This window comes from Coccidioides immitis (assembly GCF_000149335.2).
Source record: "Coccidioides immitis RS genomic scaffold supercont3.1, whole genome shotgun sequence".
Taxonomy (NCBI): Eukaryota; Fungi; Ascomycota; class Eurotiomycetes; order Onygenales; family Onygenaceae; genus Coccidioides; species Coccidioides immitis.
The window spans coordinates 768,990-792,270 of NW_004504310.1; the positions used below are offsets into that span (position 1 = coordinate 768,990).

A 23,281-nucleotide genomic window follows, 5' to 3' on the forward strand; every position below is an offset into this window, starting at 1 on the left:
CTATACTCCGTACTCCGTACATATGTATCCGTTCAGGAACAAGCCACCATGCTCTCCTTTTGCTGATGATGCCAGGTCAGCCTGAACGACCAATAAAAGGCATCTCAATATATTAACTCTGGTGGCTCGTCATATCTTGGGATCAAGACGGGATGAGCCCCATCAGCGCCAGAGAGGCTCTGATGGTTGTTCACTTGCAACCACTGCTCCAGAGTGGAGTTCCTTGATACACATTTCCGATGCTGGCATGCAGGAAAATCAAATCAGCGGGCAAGCAAAGCGCAGAGCCAATGAATTTACGCTGCCTAAATCAGGCAGAGCAAATGGAGCTGAGGTCCAGCGAGGTTCAAGCAGGGTTCAGCGGTAGCAAGCTAAGCTTGAAGAAGGTTAGTGAGCTGATTTTGCGCCCGCCGAGGTTGTCCCGTCTCATGTTGCAAGGTCAATGTCGCTCTCTTATGCAGGCGAATTCGGTCCCGCACTCTTTGATTCAAAAATAAAAAGAAAAGAAAAGAAAGAAAGAAGGAAAGAAAACATCCAAGGATTGCTTTGTTGTGATCCTCCTCGAGAAATGAGGCTGCCTGTCCGGCGTTGTTACTCGGACGGGGCCGGTGGAGCATTGCTTACCTAAGAAATACTTGCTGCGTAGCTGGACTGTTTACCTCTCCGTATTATGCTTACTCAGCACACACCGGCGCCAAGTTGCGCTAGTCTATATCAAGACTAGCGCATTTGCAGCTCAACACGAAATCTTCTTCCGTCGCGATTCGAAGCTCAACACCAATTCTCCCACCGTTAAAAAACGCCCGCGACAACAAGCAACAGCACTACCACCACCACTGACATCGCCAAGTCATCGTTCGCCATGGTTTCGACATATAAGTTGGAAGAAGAGCTCATCAGGAAAGCTTCGGAGGAATACAGCCAGAGGACATGCGCTAACGAGAAGGTCAGCGTTGCCACCCTGGCGCGCGAATATAAAGTCTCCTACCACCGTCTTCGTCGCCGAATCCTCAACGTTCCCTCGCGCTCCACCCGCAAGAGAACCAACCTCAGACTGACCGAGGAGCAATACAAGGCTCTGTACGAGTACCTCGAGCTGCTGGGGAAAGAGGGAACATCCGTCACTCCGCAGATGCTCAGAGACACAGCCAACTCCATCCTGCGAGAGAGCCATACAGACCCCAATACTCCTCCCCCTACTGTCGGAAAGGGCTGGCAATATCGTTTTATCGAAATGCACCCACACTACTTTCCAAATATCAAGGTTCGGAAAAATGAATCCAGACTCGGCCCGCTAAGAGACAGCCTCACCAGCTAGGTGGACCAGACAACTTGACCCTCTTTCAACCCTTCTGGCCAAGAGCCCCATGGCCTAATAATCGATGCTAACACGAGGGACCCTCACCCACACCCACTCTATGTATTGCACCTCCCGAAACTCACTCTGGGAGGGAGCGCACCGAATTTTCTCGAGCGACCAAAAGGTTCACCGGTTATCCTTCCATTCCAAAAGGAAAACCAACTCTCGAACAAACTTGAAAACCACCTTCATTCTTACATTAATTCTATCCCCTAGTGCCGGGATAGGTGACCTGCCACTCCACGAATTATGTGTTCAAATTTCGCCGATATTCGAGACATTTGAGGTCTTCAAGCCTCATTCACTTTCCCGGAATCAGTCGCGATTGAGTCTAACCAAGTGAACCCCTGCGGCTCTCACAACGTGCGCCCTGAATTTTTCAAGTTCACAAAATTACCGAGATCGACAAGTAGGGCCATTCAACTTCCCTCCTTGAGTTAGGGAATAACCTCTCCCATCATAACCACGAGCAGGATTCGGAAAGCGTCCTTGCAACCCCCCGTTCTGCTGGCATTCTCGATAAGATTGCCATGTCAGATAATTTCTCCAAAGCATCAGAGGTTCGGCGGTAACTCCCCCCCAGGGATGCTGTCCCCCATCTCACGTTAAATAGTTTCTTTTGAAACCGAATACGTGAGGTGCTGAACTTCAATTGGGCCGCAACAGGAGTCAATCATCCTCCTTTTCTTCTCGTTATAATTGGAGAAGAACACCCCTTGCACTTGCAGCTAAATTTGGCATTCCCACCTTGGCGATCAGGTGACATGCTGCGGTTTTCAACCCGCGTTGTTGAAGGTTTCACGGCCCAACAAGCACAATCGCATTTCTCTAGCCTGTGCTTGGTGTTGATCCTGCTGGCATTGGCCTCTTCCGCCAATGCGGGCCGTTCCGTGAAGGCCCAATCCGCCGACGGGCGAACACCAGGTCCAGACAGTCGGGTCCCAAAATCCAGAACCTGAGGAGTGCCAGGGTTGTCCCGCCTTATAACCAATTGTGTGGCCCCCGGGTTTGACGCCATGTTAGGTCAACTTTGCCTGCGAACCCATCTCACAGCGGCAACCCAAACGATAGTGCTCATACGTTAATGCATTATGGATTCTAACCATCATGATTTACGCCTTCTCTCTATTGACGGAGGCGGAGTCCGCGGTCTCTCCAGCCTCCTCATCCTACAGCGTATAATATATGTTCTGGAAATTAAACTCGGGCCCGATGCCAAACGACCCTTGCGGCTATGCGACTATTTCGATATAATAGCCGGCACGTCCACTGGTGGCCTTATTGCTATCATGTTGGGAACACTCGGCATGACCATTGATGAATGTATAGTTGCCTACTTGGATTTGGCCCCGAAAATATTCCCCTTTCAAGGCTTCTTGTCAGACAACAAGTTTCGCAGGCTTTTGAGACAGATTCGAAGCGCTGCAAGATTCGACGCCACAATACTAGAAAAAGAGTTAAAAGATCTGATATCACACAGCATTTGAAGCAGTGCGCCGATGTTTAATTCGACAAGGTTCAAACCCCTCCAAGCAACTGTCGCGTGTATGTTTGGATTGCGTGGTGTTCTCAAGTGACAAGCGACTGACTTCATGTAGCTTTGTTTGTGCCACTCGAGGAATTGTCCACACACCAGTCCTCCTTCGAAGCTATCCGAGCAAATGGGAACCTAACACGGGATGTACAATTTGGCAAGCTGCACGAGCGACCTCGGCAGCCCCATTGTACTTCAACGGTATAAAATTTGGCGTTCCTCCAATAACTTACGTCGATGGTGGCCTGCATAATAATAACCCTGTACGCATCCTCTATGAGGAGGCCATGGGCTTAATAAATGCCTCAAGTGGTCAAACCATCGGCTGCATAGTCAACACTGGCAATGGATTACCGCCGTTACGTGATCTGGGGATGCCGTTCCTCTTTCCTTTCGCCCTCTTGATTCTAAGCCGGATAGTGTGTTCCTCTTCAGAATATGTACTTTGATCTAGTGAATCCCTTCATTGGGGCAGATGGAGGAAGTGTGATATGTAGAACGCGCATTAAAGTATACCCTAACAGCCCGCCTAATTCCCTGTAGCTGGCTATCTCGAGGTTGAGCTTTGCCGCTGCAGATTCTCTGTTATAGATAAAGCTGCACCATAGATCAGTGGGAGCCCAACCGCCTCTCCTGGTTATTTCTAGCTGGAATGAAATACGTCTATTCTGGCAGAAATGTCCGTATCAAACCGCACTGCACTATACAGATTTACCGTTCCAGATACCTCGGTTGTCTCACAGAGTACGTTCTCTTATACTACTGGAGTTGAATGATCATCCGCACTCGCGCCACCAAGTCTCCGTTGATGTAAAAACAGACCAGATCACAGAGAACAAAACTTTTAGCGCCGGTTTTGGCACAGGGCTATAAATTATTCATTTTTGTGTTGATTTTGTGGTACTTTATTCAGGAACCAGGAGCTTTCGTCAACAATCGTGCTGGAATGTCTCTCAAATCAATTGAAATAGTTCAGGGCAGCCTTGAGCCTTCAGTCCTAGCCAGCGCATTTGTACAATTCTCCCCATCCTCTGACGAGTGAATATATGCACCCATTGGTGTAAGTTTCGTTGGCATCGGCCAGGCTTGCAGCAACGCAGAGAGGGAGCTAGCTGACTTCAACTTTGACAAAATATTCTCCCTAGCAAGGGATGCTTGGGGCCGGAAGCTTGATGTTATTAAAGTCACAACTAGCAAAGTATCGGGTGATATGGAGAAAGATCAGCTGTAGGCCATTAATGGGACGAACAGTGGGTTTGTCGAGTTTTTCTAACCACGATATCTTAATGGGGCCTGGGGATTTCAAGACCCAGCTTTCTGCAGCCCGCTATTAAAATTTAAATTTTGCTTTTTTAACTCAGACAGACCTGAGAGCTATGAAAGTGGTAGCTGGTTCTATACCATGTGGGGAGACAACTTCCTCTCTTCGTGTCTTGCAAATACTTATCACTTGATATCTAATTTTGTTCCTCAAGACATGGCTACACTAATCGAAGTCCTCAGTGGGTCACAACAATTCATCGATCGCCTTACATACTTCCACGAATCTGGGCTCTGATATATGGGTGACGAATAGTCATTTTTAACCATTTGCCGGCTCCACTACGCTGGCCGTCCGGAAGTTTCTGCACGTCGGGTGCATAAATACGTTTGTCCTCTTTTCTACAATGACCCCAAAGGAATACCCGAGAACGACGACGGCGGCGTCATGGGATTTTTCTTGCGCTTGCAATGATAGACTATATCCCGTTCATGGCGAGAATGTATATTTGATTATGCCGCCCTTCTTCCAGGGCGTTAGCATCAAGAACTCAAGCAAGGGAGATTTCACCGTCATTGGAAATAGTAATTTCGATACTGGATATGAAAACATATATTTACGAAGTCTGAAGGGGGATGGAAATGCTTGGATGAATAATTGGATCCGACACGACTTCTTCTCGGGTGATGGAGTATTAGAGCTCACCTTGGAGGCCTACGAAAGTGCTTGGTGGGACAAGCAACGAAGATTTACCTCCCAGCCTCCCAAGTTGGTTTTGGGGGGGGGTGTGTTTTCAGAATGATACTGATAATGGAGCAGCATATTTGAGACGACTCTTCAAGCAGTTCCCAAATTGGGTGTCCATCTTGATTGAGCCATCCTGATGTGGTCGATAGCATTGAACGTGTTGGAACCCCGACAATTTTTTTCTTTTTAAAAAAAAAAAAAAAAAAAAAAAAAAAAAAAAAAAAAAAAAAAAAAATTTCCTTAATACAAAGTTAAGCGGATCATATCCATGATGAAATGCCAATAAATTCCACAAGGTATACACTATTTACTCTTATTCGCTATGTATACAGTCCGTACGTGCTTGTACACACCAAGAGGGGATATGATGATGTATAGAGAAAGAAGATATTAAAAAGGATAGACATATAGAGTCAGCCAAAACATGCCGCTAGGTATGCAAGGAAGCATGCGGAAGAAATATAGTTTTCAGGCTCAGAAATAGTTAGATTGTCTCGAAAAGGATATTCATGGAAGACAGCGCTCGCTTACTAGCGATGGGCTGGACTCTTGAACAAAAGGAATAAGTCTCTGTCGAGAGGAATTGAGGTAGGGGTATATTCCAGAAACAGGCACAAGAAAAGATATTCTCCTGGTTTTGTTGTCAAGAATGTTGTTGAACAAGGAGACTTCCTAAAAGAAAATGGACAAAAAGACAAAGAATGAAGTGAAGAGTAGATTATACAAGATGCCAAGTGCCTTGCGACACGTGAACATCTAATCATCTCGAAAGAAAAGAAAAGAATCGGAAAAGAAGGGCGGATTATCGAAGGCCCACAACCAAAAAAGGGGAGGAGACGTGGAACGTCTCTTACTTTGATTCCACAATTGATATATTCCCAGACGATAATGTTCGCTTTGTCCATCCGCTGAAAAAGCCGCCGCCACCGGTGCCCCCACCCCCGCCGGCACTAACTGCTGAACTTCCATTTGAATTGGGAGTTCGAGGTGTCGTCGAGGACGATCCCCATCCAGTTGACAGGTGCATGGTTCCCGCCGGCATCGTAGCAGCAGTGGAAAGGCCAATGCCCGATTTGGACATGAGTTTTCGAAGGTTTTCCAGTTTTGCTTTGACTTCGTCGAGTTCTTGACGGGCGATGGCTTCAGATGTCTTGGCATTGACGAGCTCTGCGAGCAGGGAGTCTTCATCGGCGTTATCGGGTGGAGTGAAGAAAGTCGGGGCGCCGAGGGAGCTAGTGCGTTTGGCGAAAGTAGCTGCTTTGGGAGACGTCGCCTGAGTAGAAAATGTGCTGATGGTGGAAGCTTTACCGAGTTTGAATTCGCGAAGACCCGAGGTGGAAGCCCGATTGTCGTCAGCGGTGGACTGGGGTCGGTCGGAGGTGTTGGAGGGAGGTTGTTTGCGAGATCGCAGTTCCTGGATGGTGCGCTCGAGACGTTGCTTGTCCCTGTGGGCATCCTGGATGCGCGAGCGGGCGTCACGGAGTTGCTCTTTTAACTGGTTATTTTCGTGCTCGTGGTCGTCGATTGTGCGACTCAAGTTTTGACATCGGGCGAGCTCGATTTCGTACTTCTCTCGCCACAAGGCGATATCGTCTCGAAGCTGCTGTTTGGTTTGCTGCATAGACAGCCGGCGGGATTCAGTAGTAGAGAAGCGGCTGTTCGCTTTAGCGATAAGGTCAACGGCCTGTTCATCTTCCGGCTGTTCTTTGATATATCCCAACATTAATTTAGCCAGTTGTTGGTCTTCCTCGCGCTCTTCACGTTCCTTTTGCAGTTCCTTAGCCAGAGTTGCATGCTCGCGCTGCATGTCTGTCAATGCGATAAGCAGGTCCTCGATTTGAGTATGCAGATCCTTGTCTTTGTTCTGCATGGTCGACTTTTGCTTGCGCTTACTGCCGTCCGATGAAAGCTCTGTTGGGGCTGTGCTAGCATCGGAAGTTGACTCGAAAGAGTTCAGGGTGGACGCCATGCTCTGCTTGGACGGTGTACGGCGAACCGCGGATGGGCTAAATGGCGTTCCAGGGTTGAGCACAAGTGACTTGGTGGAATTGTGAGCATTCGACCCCGCCCATAATCGCCCTAAAAACCGAGAAGCAACAGCTTGTAGCTGCGGGAGATAAACATTAGACGAAGATCCTTGGGATTCTTTGTAGCTCGCTTCTAGCGCTTGAAGGCTCTCTCGAGTCACGAGGGACGTGAGAGAGACAAAGTCGTTAACAAGGTCGTCCGCGTTGCAGCAGTACCTATATTTGAGTCAGTATTTTTCCTAGCGACGGAGGGCTGGAAAAAGGACGCGTACGGATCCCAAATGCTCCTCGATAGGAGAAGTTGCATGACGTCCTCAAATTCGTGACACGCCAGGAGTTTCTTTTCGTTTCGTTGCATCAACGAAAGTCCAACGCGCATCAGAGTCTCGCAAGCACCCTCGAGAAGCAGAACATCGTAAATACGGAGCAGCATTGGAAGTGGACAGGTCACGGCGAAAAAGGACAGAAACCATTGCGACACGTAGACAGGCTCGACATTGAGTGCTTCAAGGTGCGCATGAAGATTCGGTCGATGACGGGAGAGCAGCGTCTGGAACTGATAGATGCGCAAGTGGAGGCCAGATAAAGTAGGCAGGAAGCACGATCGGAGATCATAATGGTCCATAAGCCTGAGAAATCGTCAGTGGTAAACGATGAAGAACTAAGAAGAAGGGAAAGTTGGCTCACCTAACGAGCACAGAGAAGGCCTCCGCTTCGCTCATGTGCATCAAAAGAGGACCAACGACGAATCCAAGGCCCTGGCAGTACCCGATCTTTGTGTCATGGAGACTAAAGCATTTTAGAACTTTGGCCAACATCTGCTGACCCTCGCCGTTGGGGTCCCTAAACATCTCCACGTTGGGAAAGCTTCTGCCGATATCCTTGCCGATGAGACCTTCATACGGGCTGGATTCGCCGCTCAGCTTGTCAAATTCTTCCTGGAGTGCCACATCTCTAGCACCAGCGATGCTAGGCCAGACAACGCCCCGTAGAGGTGGAGGCACGCCTCCTCGAATCTTGTTGGACGTGAGCGTAGGGAGCCTCTGGGCCGTTCGGGGATAGTCTGCGACGAGGGCAGCCCAGAACTCCAGTTCGGTCATCTGAGGGGTTGGGAGTTGCGAGTATCGGAGCGACGACCGAGGATCGTTGACCAGTTTCTTGAGCTGGTGGATGGAGGGTGGCCTGGACGAGCGCCTGGGCTTTGGACTGCCGGACAGCGCTGATTTGGGGTCGGTCGCGAGGGCATCGTTCTCCTGTTCCAATCTTGCCAGGAGCAGAGCGGTCGACTAATAACCGGATTAATCTTTCTTTCCTATTCACAATCAAAAAGGGACAATGGAATGTCAATCACTGACGGCGTCATCCGCTGGGCCTGACTTCGACTGCAGCTCTTCGGTTTTTTCCAGCTCTACCCAGTCCACAGACCTGGCATCGTCCATCTCCTTATTCTCGACAGTCTCGCTTGCGACCGCAGACACGGAAGATTCCCTCCTAGACGATGCATCTGAACCAATATGGCCTGATCCAATCTCATCGTCGAGGGTGATCACTTTTGCTTCTGCATCTGCTTCGCTGCAGGGACTGGCCGGAGAGATAGAGGTAATTTCCGAGAATCTGCGGTCAAGATCTATCTCCCTCGGGCTAGGCTGGAGGTCCGAAAGGGGCACGGTGACCATGGAATCCGTTGGGAGGCGCTCACGAGCTGGATCCTCGATGCTGAGCGAGGGGGGTCTAGAGGCCCGTTCCGGCGTGGATTCCATTGCTCTCTTGCTTTTCTTTTCCTCTTCTCTCTCTCTCTCTTTTTTTTCTTTTTCTTTTTCTTTTTTTTCTTTTTTTTTTCCCAGGCAACACCTTGTCTACCCTCAGGCTTCGATAGGTGCGGTCAATGCATGAACGGCGCCTTTTGTTCGAAAGTGGCAGAGGGGCGTTGTGAATTAAAGGGGAGGGCGGGGAGGGAGGGATCAACGGCGAGCAGCTATAAATAATATGTTTTGTCTGTTGAAAAAGAAGAGGCCTTGATGCCTCTAGATGTATACAGTAATGACTGGAAATGCCGACAACGGCACGAGCAAAGACAGGTGCAAATTAGGAGCGCAAGGTGCCGCCAGCGACAGGGTGGTTTTCGACTGGTGATCTCGACGAAGAGTGCCGGCTCGACTGGGTCTCCTGGCAAGCTCGTCTTTTGAGTCTCATCGTCGGCCCCGTCAGGGGTTCGCGGCTTGGCGGGCCGCTCGCTAGTCCAGAACGGTCTTGGACGGGGGCGAGCGGAGCGTCGAACTGCTCTCATGACGGGAGGGGGAGGGGACGAGAGAGAGTTCCACGTCCATAGGGAACGGTTGTTCCTCAATATATACGGGAGTAGGTACGGAGTCTGGACTTTATATTCTTTTCTCCGCTGTCAGATGGCATCAGTGGCCCAGCACCGGATCATCCACGCACGCAGATGGCTACGACCGAACTACATGCACTGTCGAACTCCAAGGCTCTTCCCCCCCGATCGTGGCATTTGTCAGGCCGTCACCATATACGAAGCAGGAGTTCTCCGCATGGAGAGTTGTCGGATGCGACGAGCAGATGCTCAAACCCGCCCCGTTCACACGCGAGATGTTTTGGGGGGAGACAATGATGTGGAGCGTGCAGCTCAGTCAATGCCACCCGGTCCCCCCACACGTCCGCGCTTAATGCCTGCGGCTGCACTTTTGTATATCATCAGTACGGAGTAAACACTCTGTCAAAAGTGGCTTCTACGTGAGTTCTCGCCCGCTGTTTCGTCTGCTGCCAAGGGAGCTCGAGCTTGAGGCTGAAAATCGGACGGGAAAAAAAAAAAAAAAAAAAAAAAAAAGTCGGCGCGGAGAAATGTAAATCCACGGTTGTGTTTTCATCTTTCCTTTTCCGGTCTAGACTTATTTGGAAGATTGATGTTCCGCGTCGGCTAGTCCTAAAGCGGACTAGCGTGTTTCAGCCTAGGCGCGTCCAGGGGCCGCCGAGAGAGGAAAACACGGCGGGAAGGGGAAAAAAATAAAGTCAACAACAAACAACAAACAACAAACACAGGGACCAGCCAGCGCTTCCGCTCTCTTCGCCGCCCACGCTCGCTGCAAACACCATGAAAGCCGCCGCTGGGCTGTCCTGAATCGAGCCGGCGCAGTGTCCTTCACTCGCATCCCAACCCCTCGCCCAATCTCTCTCTTTTTTTTCGTGATCGTCATCGACTGATCATGGACTCCCCTATCGACTCCGTCTTTGAGGATGAGAGCGCGAGCTCTGACTTTATGCCGGACCCCGCGCCCGTAAGCCCTCTCCTTCTCCCTCACTGGGTGCCCCACCCCACCACTTCCACACTGACCTCGAGAGACTAGAAAGCCAGGGCAAAGCCGAAAACGACCGCCGCGAAGAAGACTTCCACGGCAAAGGCTCCCGCAAAGAAAGCAACTCAGACTACGCTCAAGGTCAAAGCCGCCTCCAAGTCGACCGGCGTGAAGAAGCGCCCTCAAAAAGAACCCGAAAACGATGTCTCGAGCGATGAAGATGTCGACATGCTGGACGATGATTCGCTCCTCTCGAACACGCCGCCCAAGCCCGTCAAGAAGGGTAAGGCCGTAGGGGCCGCCAAAAAATCTACGGCCAACCCCCTTTCGACTGTGCAAAATGAATCGGTCACGAACGAGGCGAGCAGTGGAAAGTCCAGCGACCAATATCAAAAGGTGCTTCCCAGACAATCCCTCTCCCCCGGTGGCCCCCCCCCCCCGGGAACTTCAGAGCTAACAGGAGGCCTAGCTTTCCCAAGTCGAACACATCATCAAACGCCCCGACACGTACATCGGTTCCATCGAACGCACCCAGCAGAACATGTGGGTTTACAACTCGACCACCGATCAGATGGAATACCGCGAGGTCTCTTACGTCCCCGGTCTCTATAAGATATTTGATGAGATCCTGGTCAACGCTGCCGATAACAAGCAGAGAGACAACAACATGAGTGAGATAAAAGTCACTCTCGATATGGAAGCCGGAGAAATTAGCGTGTGGAACAATGGTCGTGGTATTCCAGTCGAGATCCACTCGGTATGTCATCTCTCATATTCCTTGGCATCCGCGGCCAGCTGTTGACCAATTGACCAGAAAGAAAAAATCTACATCCCGGAACTGATCTTCGGGCACCTGTTGACGTCCTCAAATTACGATGATGAGCAAGCAAAGGTTACCGGCGGTCGAAATGGGTACGGCGCCAAGCTTTGTAACATATTCAGCACCGAGTTTACCGTCGAGACAGCTGATTCAAGGTCCAAGAAGAAGTACAGGCAGACGTGGCAAGATAACATGTCCAAGATGAGAAAGGCCAAGATTACAGAATCCAAAGGGAATGATTACACAAAGATCACCTTTAAACCTGATTTCAAGAAATTTGGAATGGAAGGGATGGACGCAGATTTTGAAGCCCTGGTGAAGCGCCGCGTCTATGACTTGGCAGGTACCTGCCGAGTCACCGTCAGGCTGAACGGCTCAAGAATTCCCATCAGCAACTTCAAAAAGTACATGGAAATGTATACCAAGGCCATCAAACGCGAGCGCGGAGAGGAGGCCGCCTCAGACAAGAGCGAGATCGTAACAGACAGCACCGAGCCCCGATGGGAGATTGGCTTCGCTGTGTCGGATGGCTCGTTCCAACAGGTGTCCTTTGTCAATTCAATAGCAACTACGTCTGGCGGAACCCATGTCAACTATATCAGTGATCAGATCTGCTCTAAATTAGCGGATGCCGTGAAGAAAAAGAACAAGACCGGACCCCTCTTGAAGCCTGCGCAAATACGCAACCATATATTTCTGTTTGTAAATTGTCTGATCGTTAATCCGGCATTTACCTCCCAAACAAAGGAACAATTGACCACAAAGCAAAGTCAGTTCGGGAGCAAATGCGTCCTCTCGGAAGAATTCTTGAAGAAGATTTTGAAAACACAGGTCATGCAGAACATCATGCATTTTGCGGAGCAAAAAGCGGACCAAATCCTCAAGAAAACTGACGGAAGTCGTCGTGCCCGTATGAATAACCCGAAGCTTACGGACGCCAACAAAGCGGGAACAAAGGAAGGCCACCACTGTACGCTCATTCTCACCGAAGGAGATTCCGCCAAGGGCCTTGCGATGGCTGGCAGAGCGGTTGTCGGTCCTGATCTCTTTGGTGTTTTCCCGCTGCGGGGAAAGCTACTCAATGTTCGCGATGCGTCCGTTGACCAGATATCCAAGAACCAGGAAATTCAAAATATCAAAAACTTCCTTGGTTTGCAGCACAAGAAAGAGTATACTGACACGCGGGGCCTTCGCTATGGCCATCTCATGATCATGACAGATCAGGATCATGACGGAAGCCACATCAAAGGTCTACTGATCAATTACCTTCAGGTGGCTTTCCCCAGCCTGCTCAAGATCCCCGGTTTCTTGATCGAATTCATTACTCCAATCGTTAAGGTTTGGAAAGGCGATCCCAAGAACCCTACTGCGTCCAAATCGTTCTTCACCCTACCCGAATATGAAGAATGGAAAAAATCTCACGGCCACGATCGCAGGTGGGACAAGAAGTACTACAAGGGTCTGGGCACCAGTTCAACGGAGGACGCCGAGGTGTACTTCCGAGACTTGGATAGACACTTGAAGGAGTTCCACGCCATGCAAGACAATGAAGCGCAGTTGATCGACCTCGCCTTCTCCAAGAAGAAAGCAGATGACCGGAAAGAATGGCTCCGCCAATTCAAACCTGGCACCTATCTCGACCATTCCGTCGATAAAATCACGTACACTGATTTTATTAACAAAGAACTGATCTTGTTCAGCATGGCGGATAATATTCGTTCGATTCCCTCGGTTGTGGATGGGTTGAAACCTGGGCAGCGAAAAGTTCTGTATGCCATGTTTAAGCGTAACGTGAAGAAGGACATGAAGGTTGTTGAGCTTGGTGGTTACGTATCTGGCATGACAGCCTATCAGCACGGCGAAGCTTCCCTTCAGCAGACTATTGTTGGCCTTGCACAGACGTTTGTTGGATCGAATAACGTGAATTGCCTGGAGCCCAGCGGCAATTTCGGTAGTCGTCTTCAAGGAGGCTCCGATTGCGCCAGTGCCCGTTACATCCATACCAGACTTTCGCCATTTGCAAGACGCATATTCCATGCCGCCGACGAACCTTTGCTGAAGAGCAACATCGACGACGGCAAGGTTATTGAACCCGAGGTTTATGTCCCTGTTGTACCGATGATTCTGATAAATGGTGCCGATGGTATTGGCACTGGCTGGAGTACATCTATCCCGAACTTTAACCCCGAAGACATTGTAGCCAATTTGAGGCGTCTGATGGATGGTGAATCTCTCGTGCCGATGAAACCATGGTTCCGTGGATTTACCGGCGAAGTAACAGCGTCGGGGGATCGATACAAGTTTAGCGGAATTATCAAGCAGACCGGTGATTGTGAGGTCGAGATCACCGAGCTTCCTATCAGAACTTGGACTCAAGATTTCAAGGATAAGCTGGAGGAGATCATCAAGGCCGAGAAAGCACCGTCCTTTATCAAGGACTATAAGGATTACAACACACATAGCAAAGTCCATTTTATCATACAGATGGATGAGAAGCACATGAAGAAGGCGCTTGAAGATGGCCTTGAAGAGAGATTCAAGCTATCGAAGACCATTGCCACGACAAATATGGTGGCATTCGACGCGGAAGGGCGGATCACAAAATATGACACTGCGGAGGACATTTTAAAAGCTTTCTATGCCGTACGAATCAGGTTCTACGAGAAACGAAAGGTATATAATATCAAGCAAATCAAATCTTTGATCCTGTGTACAAATAACACTGACATTTCGTTTAGCAACATCTACTCGCTCAGTTGCACAAGGAACTGGATAAATTCACCAATCAAGCCAGATTCGTACAAATGATCATCGACGGCAAACTTGTCATCTCCAAAAAGCGAAAGGCCAAGCTGATCGAGGAATTAAAAGAAAAGGGATTCAAGCCCATTCCAAAGGCAGTCGACGCAGCCAAAGAGGGTGAAAACGAGCCGGCTGTTGAAGAAGAAGAAGAGAGCGAAGAAGATGAGCAACTCAGCTCAGACGTCTTCGACTACCTGCTTGGTGTAAGTATGGCCGAACCACAGTTGGCTTGGTAAAATTAAATTAACTTTGTGTGCTCAGATGCCCTTGTGGTCGTTGACCCAAGAACGAGTTGAGAAGTTGCTTCGTCAAATTGGCGACAAAGAACTTGAGATAGACGCGCTCATTAAGTTATCGAAGGAAGACCTCTGGAAACGGGATCTGGATGAATTCATAACTGAATGGAGAAACCAACTCGAAGATGAGGAACGGCGAGCCAAGAAAGCTCGAAGCTACGGCAGACGCACTTCAACGAAACTCAAGACGGCAGGTCGCGGCCCCGCAGGTAAGAAACGAAAAGCACTTGGGGATGATGACGATAGCGACTTCGCACCTAAGGCAAAGAAGGCGACAGTAGTAAATAAAGTGAAACCCAAGGGCGGACTCCTCGACTATCTCAGCAAACCTGCCGCAAAATCGAAAACAAAAGCCACGCGCCTTGATAGTACTAGTGAGACTGAGGATTTTGAAGCAGAAGTCATACCGCAGAAGAAATCGAGAGCCGCTTCGAACAAAAAACCAGAGGCGGCTACTACATTTGCCTTCAGTGACTCAGAAGATGATAAAGACGACATCCTTTCTAAGGAGACGGACGAGAAGGCACGGGAACCCGCCAGGCCTCCGTCGCCGGACATTCCAGCAATCTCAGATAGCGATGACTATAAACCCAAGCCAGCAAAGAAAGCGACCGCTGTGTCCAAGAAGGCTCCAAAGGAGCATGACGATTCTGACATTGAAATTGTTCCAAAGCCACGCCAGCGAGCAGCTCGCACAAACCGAAAGCCTATCGTATATGATTCCAGCTCGTCTGAGAGCGACAACGGCGATGACTTGCTCGGTGATGTTAGCAAAATGGTCAAAGGCCTAGATTCTAAGAGCGCAGATCCGGTCTCAGGATCCCCCACACTTTTCTCTTCCGAATATTCACGGCCTGGCGCCGGTGTCGGATCCAAACCAGCTCCCAAGGCGCTAAAGGCCAGCACGGAGTTTGATCTCGACGAAACAGATTATTCGAAGCTAATTCCACTGAACTCGCCGCGCCGCTCTCTCCTCGTTAAGCCCAAGGATGGAAAAGATACAAAGATGGATTTAGATGAGGAAGCGAAGCCCGTGCCCGAAAAGGCTAAGCCAGCGGTTACAAAAGCCAAGCCTGCACCTAAGGCATCAGCGAAGACGACCAAGGTAGCATCCTCGGCTGGAACCCGTACGACTACTCAAAGGGCGCCGACGAAGCGTGCAGCAGCGTCTACGAAGCAGTTGCAACTATCTCCAGCAGCTAAAGCCTACGCCTCCAAGAAATCCAAAACAAGCAAGGCACTGGCTGACGGCTTTTCGGACGATGATATCGATGCAATGGCCAATGACATTCTCGATTCATCTGGATCCGAAGATGAAGTGGCCGCCAAAGCTCCGGCTGCAGCTCCCGCAAGGGGGCGGCCGGCGCGTCGTGCAGCCGCAACGGCGAAGAAGCCAACCTACGTAATCGATGATGACAGTGAAGATGGAATCCCTAGCGCCTCTTCCAGTGATGATTTTTCTGACATTTAACGGGTAGTATTGGGTGGGCGCATTACCTGGATGGGGGTATTTTATGGGGTTGGGCCGGTGGGGACTGGTCGGACATTGGTGGATGAACAGGTTTAACTTACAGCAGACACAGGTTTCATTCGTCCTTTTGCCCTGGATCAGAGTTTATCTGTCCTCAGTATTGATATGTGGCCTTTCATGTGTATTTTGTGGGTTTTATACGTATACTACCCAAGCAAATATTATTCTTGCCCATCCCTTACCCGAGCCATCTGCGTAGATTTCCCCTCTTGTCTCTGTATAATAATACTACAGGAATCTTATACTCAGGGACCTAGCTTCGCATGGCTTGGTTCCGCTGTAACCAATGCAGACGCCCGGTCCCGCTGTTACGGGAACCGTGGGGAAGAAAAGAAAAGGAAAGGAAAATACCGCCATGCATTTCGTAGAGACAGGGGCGGTTAGTTACATGCATGTTGCCCGCTTTCACGCCTGATTGGTCACTGCTGTGCATTTCTTGACGGGCGAAAAGGGTTCACCAGACTAGAGTCAAGTTCTTCTCTAGAACCGTAAAATTATTCTGCACTGGCTCAGTAACTCGAATATTTGACAAGGTATGTGCATATGTACACAGTATGAAGGTGACTGTTAAGTGATAAGTAAGTTAGCTCACGCATCCCAGGAAGGTCAATTTCCATGACGGTCCCAAGTTGCGGTTTCGTAGCTTCTTGACCCGCACGCTGGTTTGATTACATGCTCGGTCGGCACAAGCAAAGGTCAAATAACCCGTTAGCCAGAATGAAAAATGGAAAAATGGAAAATGGAAAATGGAAAATGGAAAAGAAAAAGAAAAGAAAAGGTATCCTATCGTCTCTATGGCATATGACGGTGTGCGCTGCGACTGGAGGAAAAAGGTCGAGCCGGGCGGAAAGTTTCCTGTTCAGGGATGGTCGACATCACACCTTAATTCAACTTCATCTCGCCGTTTCTTCCTCTTCTTCTTCTTTATTTTCTTCTTCCCTCTCCCACTCGACCACCAGCCTATTCCATTGACATCGCAATTGATCCCAGAGACTTACATCCGTCATCCGCCCTGACTCACATTTCGTTCCACAAACAGTGGCAAAAGCAGTTCGACTCCACCCTGTCGCGATGCTCCGCGTGGAGAGCTAAAGTGAGCTTCCACCCCATTCTGCCGGAGCCGCTATTCGCCGTCCCTTGCTGGCAGACGGATAAGACACCGCCCCGGATTTCACTGCGGCAGTGTCATCGGCTGTTTGCTCCTTTCTTTTTCTTTTTTTTCTTCCTTTTTTTTGGGGAGATTTCTGAATGGATGAAGCTTTCGCGGCCATAGGAGCTTGCTTCCCTTGACAGAACAGAAATTAGCTTCTTAAACCAAGTAAAGAAGCTAGGCTGTTTCAGCATTTCTGGACAGTATCACGGAGAAGCTATCGTGGGAGCTAAATAATATACCGTCAAGTTCCCGCCAATATGGGCTTTGACATGTGGTCTGAATGAGACCTGAGTGGAAAGACACAAAGCGGATGGGAACTATGTTTCATGATGCTTTCTAGAACCTTTTTTCCTTCTTTGTGAATTTGTCCATTCGCCCCCTGATTTTATTAGGCACGGCTCTTCAATCCGCCCCTTTTCGGTTGGTGGGCATGTGGGTGGGGATTTTCTGCCGTTGAGACTTTCCACGGGTGATTGCATCGAAGAGAATTCTGGATGCATGGAAGAATACTTCCCACGCGATCTCGTTTTCTGTGAGGAACTTACCTTGCTCTTAGAAACCCTGGACGAACGGCCCGGGAAGCTGTGTGCCCGGTTTTCGTCTGGAACAAACGCGGCAAGCCAACGGGATCGAAAATGAGAGCGCAGCCGGCCGTTCATTCCCTGGACTAGACCTAGTCTTTGGTTGTGGATGTCTAGCGGGTCTGGTGCGTAAGTACCACTTCCTTTGAATCCGGGGTAATCAGGTTGCACCGATCAGATTATACCGTTTTCTCCCTGGCTGTTTGTGTATCCTGCATTCACGGGGAAAGGCGGGAATAAAAGAGCAGGGAAGAGGCGAATGAGAATTGTGGGTGCCATGGTTTTAGGCCTACGTTTCCTTGAGCTGTAGGAATTCTCCGATTGGCTCGTTTTATCTGTCCGGTTTCTCTTCAGTCTTACGTTTCGGGACAGTTGAATTGGATCTGTGGGTATGAAATGCAATTTTCCGTGACACGAGTTGCGAGACTGCAATGTTCCGCACGCATTTCAAGCTTGAGGCTTTGTTAGACCATTCCGTCTAGCATCAACGCCCATAGGTATGGAGTACTTCACCATCGCCACGCTTGCTCCTAGGCCATCCTGAGCGGTTATGGGCCGATATAACAACATACGAAACGGAGATCCCGAGATTTTGCTTCTGGAAATTTAGATCTCGAACATCTTTGCGTATCCCCTGATTCTTGCAGCACGCTGGCTATCCTCTAACATCTCTGCTGGCCTCCTCGATGCTAGTGATCGAATCTCTGAACGACTAACTGAAGGCGGTAGCTCCTGATATCCTAAATAATAGCGATCCAAATAACCCAGATATGTCTCACTCCGTTTAGGCCCGGCTCCTTGCAGATGGAACCTAGGACGGATTTCGCCTCGATGATTGTGTTCCCTTGTTCTGCCCCCAGAACGACGTTCCTAGCAATCATAGACCAGGTTATTCCATTCCCCCTTTCCCCTTTTATTTGGCGCCTCATCTTTATTGTGCTGTTGGGAAAGTTTTTCTTAAACCCATCCGTCAGGGAGTCGGGGTAAAAATTGACTCTCTCAAGTATTATTGGCAGTTCGGACAAAGTGCGACAAACGACGATGGCTTCCGACAATGAGATCCCGTAGCCAGGATGACTTCATATCTTTTGAGCCCACACTAATATCTCCGGATTCAGGATGCGGATTGCTAATCCATCGAGCATGCTCTCTGAGACCTGCCCATATCACTTTTATGGGGCTTTCCAATCATTGTTCTAGCACTCCGCTTGGCCAACCATCATAATAGCCTCGAATTAGCAGATCAACGTTAGTGGCTACCTTCGTTAAAAAAAAAAAAAAAAAAAAAAAAAGGTCACTGGCCACGAGCACTTTATGCTTCTAAATGGGCGATACTATCAAAATACCGCTCTTACAAGTCTCGGGTAGCTCTTACAAAGGTATCGGGCCGTGCGAGGAGAGATACTATGGATGCTACTTGCTTCAGCGTTTTTGCGCAATCCTCCCCTGATTGTCAAAAGCCGCAGTCTCGTTTTGGCATCAAATGCAAAGACCGGCATTTGGCTTAAGCTTCCCTTTAGCTTCGCGTTTCCAAATCTCTATTATCCTCTTTATTGGCTGAGATTGGCTTGTTTCATCTACCCAGGTCTTTCTTACTGGTCAGTGTTTTAAGCCCTTCCTCGTCCTCGCCCATTCGCGAAAAGCGCAGAGGCACTGGGCATCTGTGGTGTCAACTTATCTCTTCTCCACTGCTCACACTTCTGCCTGAGCTAGACCTTACCAAGTCTCCAGCTTTGAGTCCAATGTTAATAGCCTCATTGGCACTTATTCATTATTTGACACCATCACAATGGCATCCATTGCGTCCCTACTAAATCCGGAACCAGAAGATTTTCAGAGAAGCCATCAGCTTCCTACGCCGTCTTCCAGTCGATCAAGAGACTTTACTACAGCACCACAGAGACAGAAAAGGCAAAAGTTATCCAAGGACGGTGCCGTCTTCACTAGAGGAAAGGTCAAGGGCGAAGTCAGATATCCTCCCTGTGAGTACCAAGACACAGAGCTAGAAAACGCTCATAGAGAGTTTGAAATCCATCCGATGGGACACATTACAGAGTTCCCTCGACATATACCTTACAACAGCGAAAAGAAGTCATTTCTTGAAAAGACTGGACGGGAAAGCTTTGAAGGTAAGTCACATTATACTTTTGTTTGATGTATTCAAATAACAGAGCGTAGTTTTCCAATATACGTTCAGAATCCCCGGTGAAGATAAAATACATACGGTCATGTGGGATTATAACGTTGGCCTCGTTCGAACGACGTCGCTTTTTAAATGCAATAACTACCCCAAGGTATGTTTGAGAATCTGAATGAGAATGTTCGCTATGCAAATTTTGCTAATAGACACGTAGACCGCTCCAGGAAAGATGCTCGATGCAAACCGAGGCCTTCGGGAGATATGTCATAGTATCACGGGCGGAGCTCTAGCCGCACAAGGTGAGCAAGTCTTTCGCTTTCGTTTTCTTCATCTTCCTAAGTAAAAAATTATCTAATGATAGACAGGGTATTGGATGCCCTTTGAAGCAGCTAAAGCCGTTGCGGCTACGTTTTGCTGGAGGATCCGATATGCCTTGACGCCACTGTTCGGGAGGGAATTTATATCAATATGCATTCCACCAAGTGACGAAAGGTTTGGCAGAATGATCATTGATCCGGAGATCATTCGATCAGCCGCTAGCACTGCAGATCGCTTGCGTCATCTAGAAACAAAGCGAAGTTCGCCCAGTTTATTGCCGAACACTATTGCATACTCCCCAGGCACTGAAGGTTCGCCCCGCGCGCATGCGAAGAACCTAAGGCTTAAACATATTCGCAAGCCTGTGGTCAACTATGAACATGACGAAGAAATTGCCAGTCGCGAATATTGCCGGCCTCGCGCACTTCCCCACAGTGGCTGGACTGCTAGAAACGCTTTGCGGACAGCATCCTCGGCGCAACTGAGTATACCGTCGCCCGGGGAGATTCTCGCCTCCCTCTCGGGCATTCACGACAGGCGACGAAGGGTATCGGCTGTCTATGAATCCGACTCGGTCGCTGATGACGTTAGCCTGCCACCAAAATCGGCTGCATCCGAATCAAGCGATGGCTCCTATACCGATGGTGGATCGATGATGGAGTCCTCGGACTCTGAGCCGGACGACCCGCTAAGAAGGAGGAATTCTCCTTTACCGCTGACGAATGATGCAAGAGCAGCGTATATGCTGATGCGATTGCATATGCAGGAAGCTGTGGGGGTGGATGATGATTCCCAGCGGAAGAAGCGTCGAGCGTCGACGTGACATGCCTAGCTCTATTTTATCCTCTCTTGGTTGATACGCCTGAAATGGAGAGATTGTTCCCCCATTCCATGTTTTCATTTGGGAAGGTTTAGGGTCTGCAATGTGTTTTCGGATACTCTGGGAGAAAGAAATTGCCTTTTGTGTTTATCAATCTAATCGTGTCTTTCACTCATTTGGCTGGAAGTCTGAAAACGGCAGCTATGCACATTAAAGGAGAGACTTTCTTGTTATGCGTTATTGATTGGGATACTGTTGGCAGATATTGGCTGAGTATGCGGTTATGAGCTCCGGGATGGGACTCAGGTATTAGAGTCAAGAGGCTAGACCATGGCTTTGCTCTCTAAAAGTGCTCTCCGCTTCTTCCGCTAGCCGATGTTTTGTATCGGCTGTCTTCCTCTATGTTAATTCCGGATTGAGTTCGTTTGATTTAAAGGTGGATGAATTCTCCGAACTGATATTTAGTGTTTAATAACTAATTTCGGACTCCCTTTTGGCTCCTTCTGAAGCTTACCGCAAATTATTGAATTCGAGGATAAAACATGCATTACTTGATACGTATGTCCTGAATCAAAGAGCTTTGTTCCAGGGTCCATCACAATTCGATCGCCAATATCGATTAGTATATAACATTCTAATCGCCTACCTAAACGTCCTTTGGACCGTTTGGACGATCACGCTGCCAATCACTGGGGATCTTCTCCCCCTCCAAGGCCCTCCAGGTCTTCTCTGCATTCCCACACTCCTTGCCCACTGGGCATGGACATCCATACACGGGATCATCTGTATCAGACAAATGCGCACGATCCATGAAGATCAGACTCTTTTGCATATCGCCCTCGCAGATCGGGCAGCACCACACCTGCCGCTTGTCGCTGCCAAATGGCTGCAGGATATATTGCTTGTTGGGGCAGTAGTCGTTTTCGATGGCCGCAGAGACGTCGCAGACAGGGATAGTCCAGATTCCCTCCATGGAGGGACCTTCAGAGAAAGGATTGTTGCCGTTTTTGTAGGCTTCTGTCATGCGGGATGAGAACGTTTCAGCGGAGTAGTCGTAGCCACCGGCGCGGTGGGATTTGATAGAGGATCGGATCACGTCCTATTTTTGGTATTAGAACCAGGATTATCCTTTATTTTTTAATTAAAAAAAGAAAAAACGAGGGGGGGGTGGGGTGATCGCTTTACCTGCGGTGTAATGCCTTCAAAGGCGCCAGCACCGAGACGGTCGCCTCCCCATGGTGGAGCAGTCCAGCCCCAGAATGTGTGCAAGTCATTCTCTTGCCAATAATACAAGTACCACGCCTTGCCATCTTCGCAGAGCATGTATCGTCCATTAAACTGTTCGGAGGTACCCTGACCGACTCCCTCTCCATCACCGCAAGAGCCGCCACCAACGATGAATACACGCTGCTTTCTCCAGATGCTATTGATTGCGATGGCTTTGAGTGCAGTAAACGTGTTTTCAGAAAGAGTGGCTTTATCGACGCCGGTGAAATCTACCCAGAAACCATCTTTGAGCCAAGTGTCGAGGTACATATCGCCAAAGGTTCTGCCATCCATGAGTTCATTGTTGCCCCTGATACGCGAGTTGGCCCAGTCCAGCGTTAGCTGACCCAGGGCCTCGCCGAGCTCAGCACTGATCTGGAAGCTTTCGTCCTCTCTAGCTTGAATTTTCAGCAAGGCGTAGTCTCAGAACAATCACTATGATGTGGAGATGAAGACTTACGGGTTGACTGCATGATAGGTAGAAGTCATCGAGCCGGCGACCAAAGAGGCTGCGACAGCACCCGTAGCAGCAGTTGCCTGGGTTCCCAGAGCAGCTAATCCACCAGCAACGCCAAAGAGTGTGGCAACAACGTTGAGGATCTCCTTTAGATACGTAGCATCCTTGCCGCCATCTCCATCGTAGAATAGCGAAGCCCAAGAATCTTTGGCAAAAGCAGCAGACACGACGCTGGTCTCGAAAGCCTGGCCAACGCCCAAGAAGTAGTTATGAAGGTTGCTAATGGCTCTCAAGGTGTAGTAAGCGTTGCGAGTGGACGCGCCCTTTCCATTGAGGACACGGTTGTCGCAGACGTTCAGGTCGCAGTTGTTGGTTGAACCATCGTCCTTGCACGTCCAGCGGTCGTCTCCGAGCGCCCACTGACCCAAAGTCGCTGAGAGACCTAGAGAATTCCGTTGATCTGAGGTGTTAGGGTTGGTCCAGACCTCCTCGATCCATTGATGGAACCAGCCGTCAGTGTTGTGTTTGATCCAGTCCTCGCGTCTGGGATTATAGAACTCTTCGACGGGTCCGCAGCGACGGTGAGGTGCGGCCAGAGGGGTGATAGGCAGCAATGCTGCGATGATGAGGCCGAGATACTTCATCGTGCGAGCTTTGTTCCCTCCTATGGAGAGGAAGACAAGTGGGAAGGGAGTATAACCACGATTGGGGAAGAGAAAGCTGAAGTATTACTACAGCTTCTCTGGAGCGCAGAGATTCCTTTTTTATTCATACTGTGGGAACACCTGGAGCACATGGCTCTGTGGAGCGCTCCGACGACGGAACTGGGGGAGAGAGACGGTGGAGACTGCGGATATCCC

At 49.4% G+C, this 23,281-nt stretch overlaps 9 protein-coding genes across 9 annotated transcripts; 5 read left to right on the forward strand and 4 right to left on the reverse strand.

Moving 5' to 3' along the window:
- Positions 1 to 828: 828 nt before the first annotated feature.
- On the forward strand, positions 829 to 1,365 carry CIMG_02843 (uncharacterized protein). Its single transcript, XM_001249071.2, has one exon. The coding sequence runs from the start codon at positions 863 to 865 to the stop codon at positions 1,316 to 1,318; it is 456 nt and encodes a 151-aa protein (XP_001249072.1). The 5' UTR covers positions 829 to 862; the 3' UTR covers positions 1,319 to 1,365.
- A 668-nt stretch (positions 1,366 to 2,033) lies between these two features.
- CIMG_02842 (uncharacterized protein) lies at positions 2,034 to 2,378 on the reverse strand (the record flags this gene model as incomplete). Its single annotated transcript, XM_001249070.2, has 1 exon — positions 2,034 to 2,378. One exon carries the CDS (start codon positions 2,376 to 2,378, stop codon positions 2,034 to 2,036), a length of 345 nt encoding a protein of 114 aa, XP_001249071.2.
- Positions 2,379 to 2,451: 73 nt separating this feature from the next.
- Positions 2,452 to 3,936, forward strand: CIMG_02841 (uncharacterized protein; the record flags this gene model as incomplete). Its single annotated transcript, XM_001249069.2, has 4 exons — positions 2,452 to 2,738; positions 2,959 to 3,313; positions 3,486 to 3,638; positions 3,760 to 3,936. 4 exons carry the CDS (start codon positions 2,452 to 2,454, stop codon positions 3,934 to 3,936), a joined length of 972 nt encoding a protein of 323 aa, XP_001249070.2.
- Positions 3,937 to 5,162: 1,226 nt separating this feature from the next.
- CIMG_02838 (GTPase activating protein) lies at positions 5,163 to 8,689 on the reverse strand (the record flags this gene model as incomplete). Its single annotated transcript, XM_001249066.2, has 4 exons — positions 5,163 to 7,145; positions 7,202 to 7,558; positions 7,617 to 8,215; positions 8,285 to 8,689. 4 exons carry the CDS (start codon positions 8,687 to 8,689, stop codon positions 5,753 to 5,755), a joined length of 2,754 nt encoding a protein of 917 aa, XP_001249067.1. The 3' UTR covers positions 5,163 to 5,752.
- Positions 8,690 to 8,969: 280 nt separating this feature from the next.
- On the forward strand, positions 8,970 to 9,611 carry CIMG_02837 (uncharacterized protein; the record flags this gene model as incomplete). Its single annotated transcript, XM_001249065.2, has 3 exons — positions 8,970 to 9,027; positions 9,138 to 9,287; positions 9,373 to 9,611. 3 exons carry the CDS (start codon positions 8,970 to 8,972, stop codon positions 9,609 to 9,611), a joined length of 447 nt encoding a protein of 148 aa, XP_001249066.2.
- Positions 9,612 to 9,976: 365 nt separating this feature from the next.
- On the forward strand, positions 9,977 to 15,872 carry CIMG_02836 (DNA topoisomerase 2). The gene is made up of 6 exons (XM_001249064.2): positions 9,977 to 10,219; positions 10,289 to 10,633; positions 10,707 to 10,994; positions 11,052 to 13,730; positions 13,796 to 14,062; positions 14,121 to 15,872. Exons 1-6 carry the CDS (start codon positions 10,148 to 10,150, stop codon positions 15,624 to 15,626), a joined length of 5,157 nt encoding a protein of 1,718 aa, XP_001249065.2. The 5' UTR covers positions 9,977 to 10,147; the 3' UTR covers positions 15,627 to 15,872.
- Positions 15,873 to 17,227: 1,355 nt separating this feature from the next.
- CIMG_02835 (uncharacterized protein) lies at positions 17,228 to 17,699 on the reverse strand (the record flags this gene model as incomplete). Its single annotated transcript, XM_001249063.2, has 3 exons — positions 17,228 to 17,329; positions 17,385 to 17,563; positions 17,606 to 17,699. 3 exons carry the CDS (start codon positions 17,697 to 17,699, stop codon positions 17,228 to 17,230), a joined length of 375 nt encoding a protein of 124 aa, XP_001249064.2.
- Positions 17,700 to 19,209: 1,510 nt separating this feature from the next.
- On the forward strand, positions 19,210 to 21,206 carry CIMG_02834 (APSES transcription factor Xbp1; the record flags this gene model as incomplete). The annotated part of the gene is made up of 4 exons (XM_001249062.2): positions 19,210 to 19,549; positions 19,599 to 19,714; positions 19,775 to 19,859; positions 19,926 to 21,206. 4 exons carry the CDS (start codon positions 19,210 to 19,212, stop codon positions 20,699 to 20,701), a joined length of 1,317 nt encoding a protein of 438 aa, XP_001249063.1. The 3' UTR covers positions 20,702 to 21,206.
- A 138-nt stretch (positions 21,207 to 21,344) lies between these two features.
- Positions 21,345 to 23,065, reverse strand: CIMG_02833 (uncharacterized protein; the record flags this gene model as incomplete). Its single annotated transcript, XM_001249061.2, has 3 exons — positions 21,345 to 21,797; positions 21,884 to 22,358; positions 22,425 to 23,065. 3 exons carry the CDS (start codon positions 23,063 to 23,065, stop codon positions 21,345 to 21,347), a joined length of 1,569 nt encoding a protein of 522 aa, XP_001249062.2.
- Positions 23,066 to 23,281: the final 216 nt, after the last annotated feature.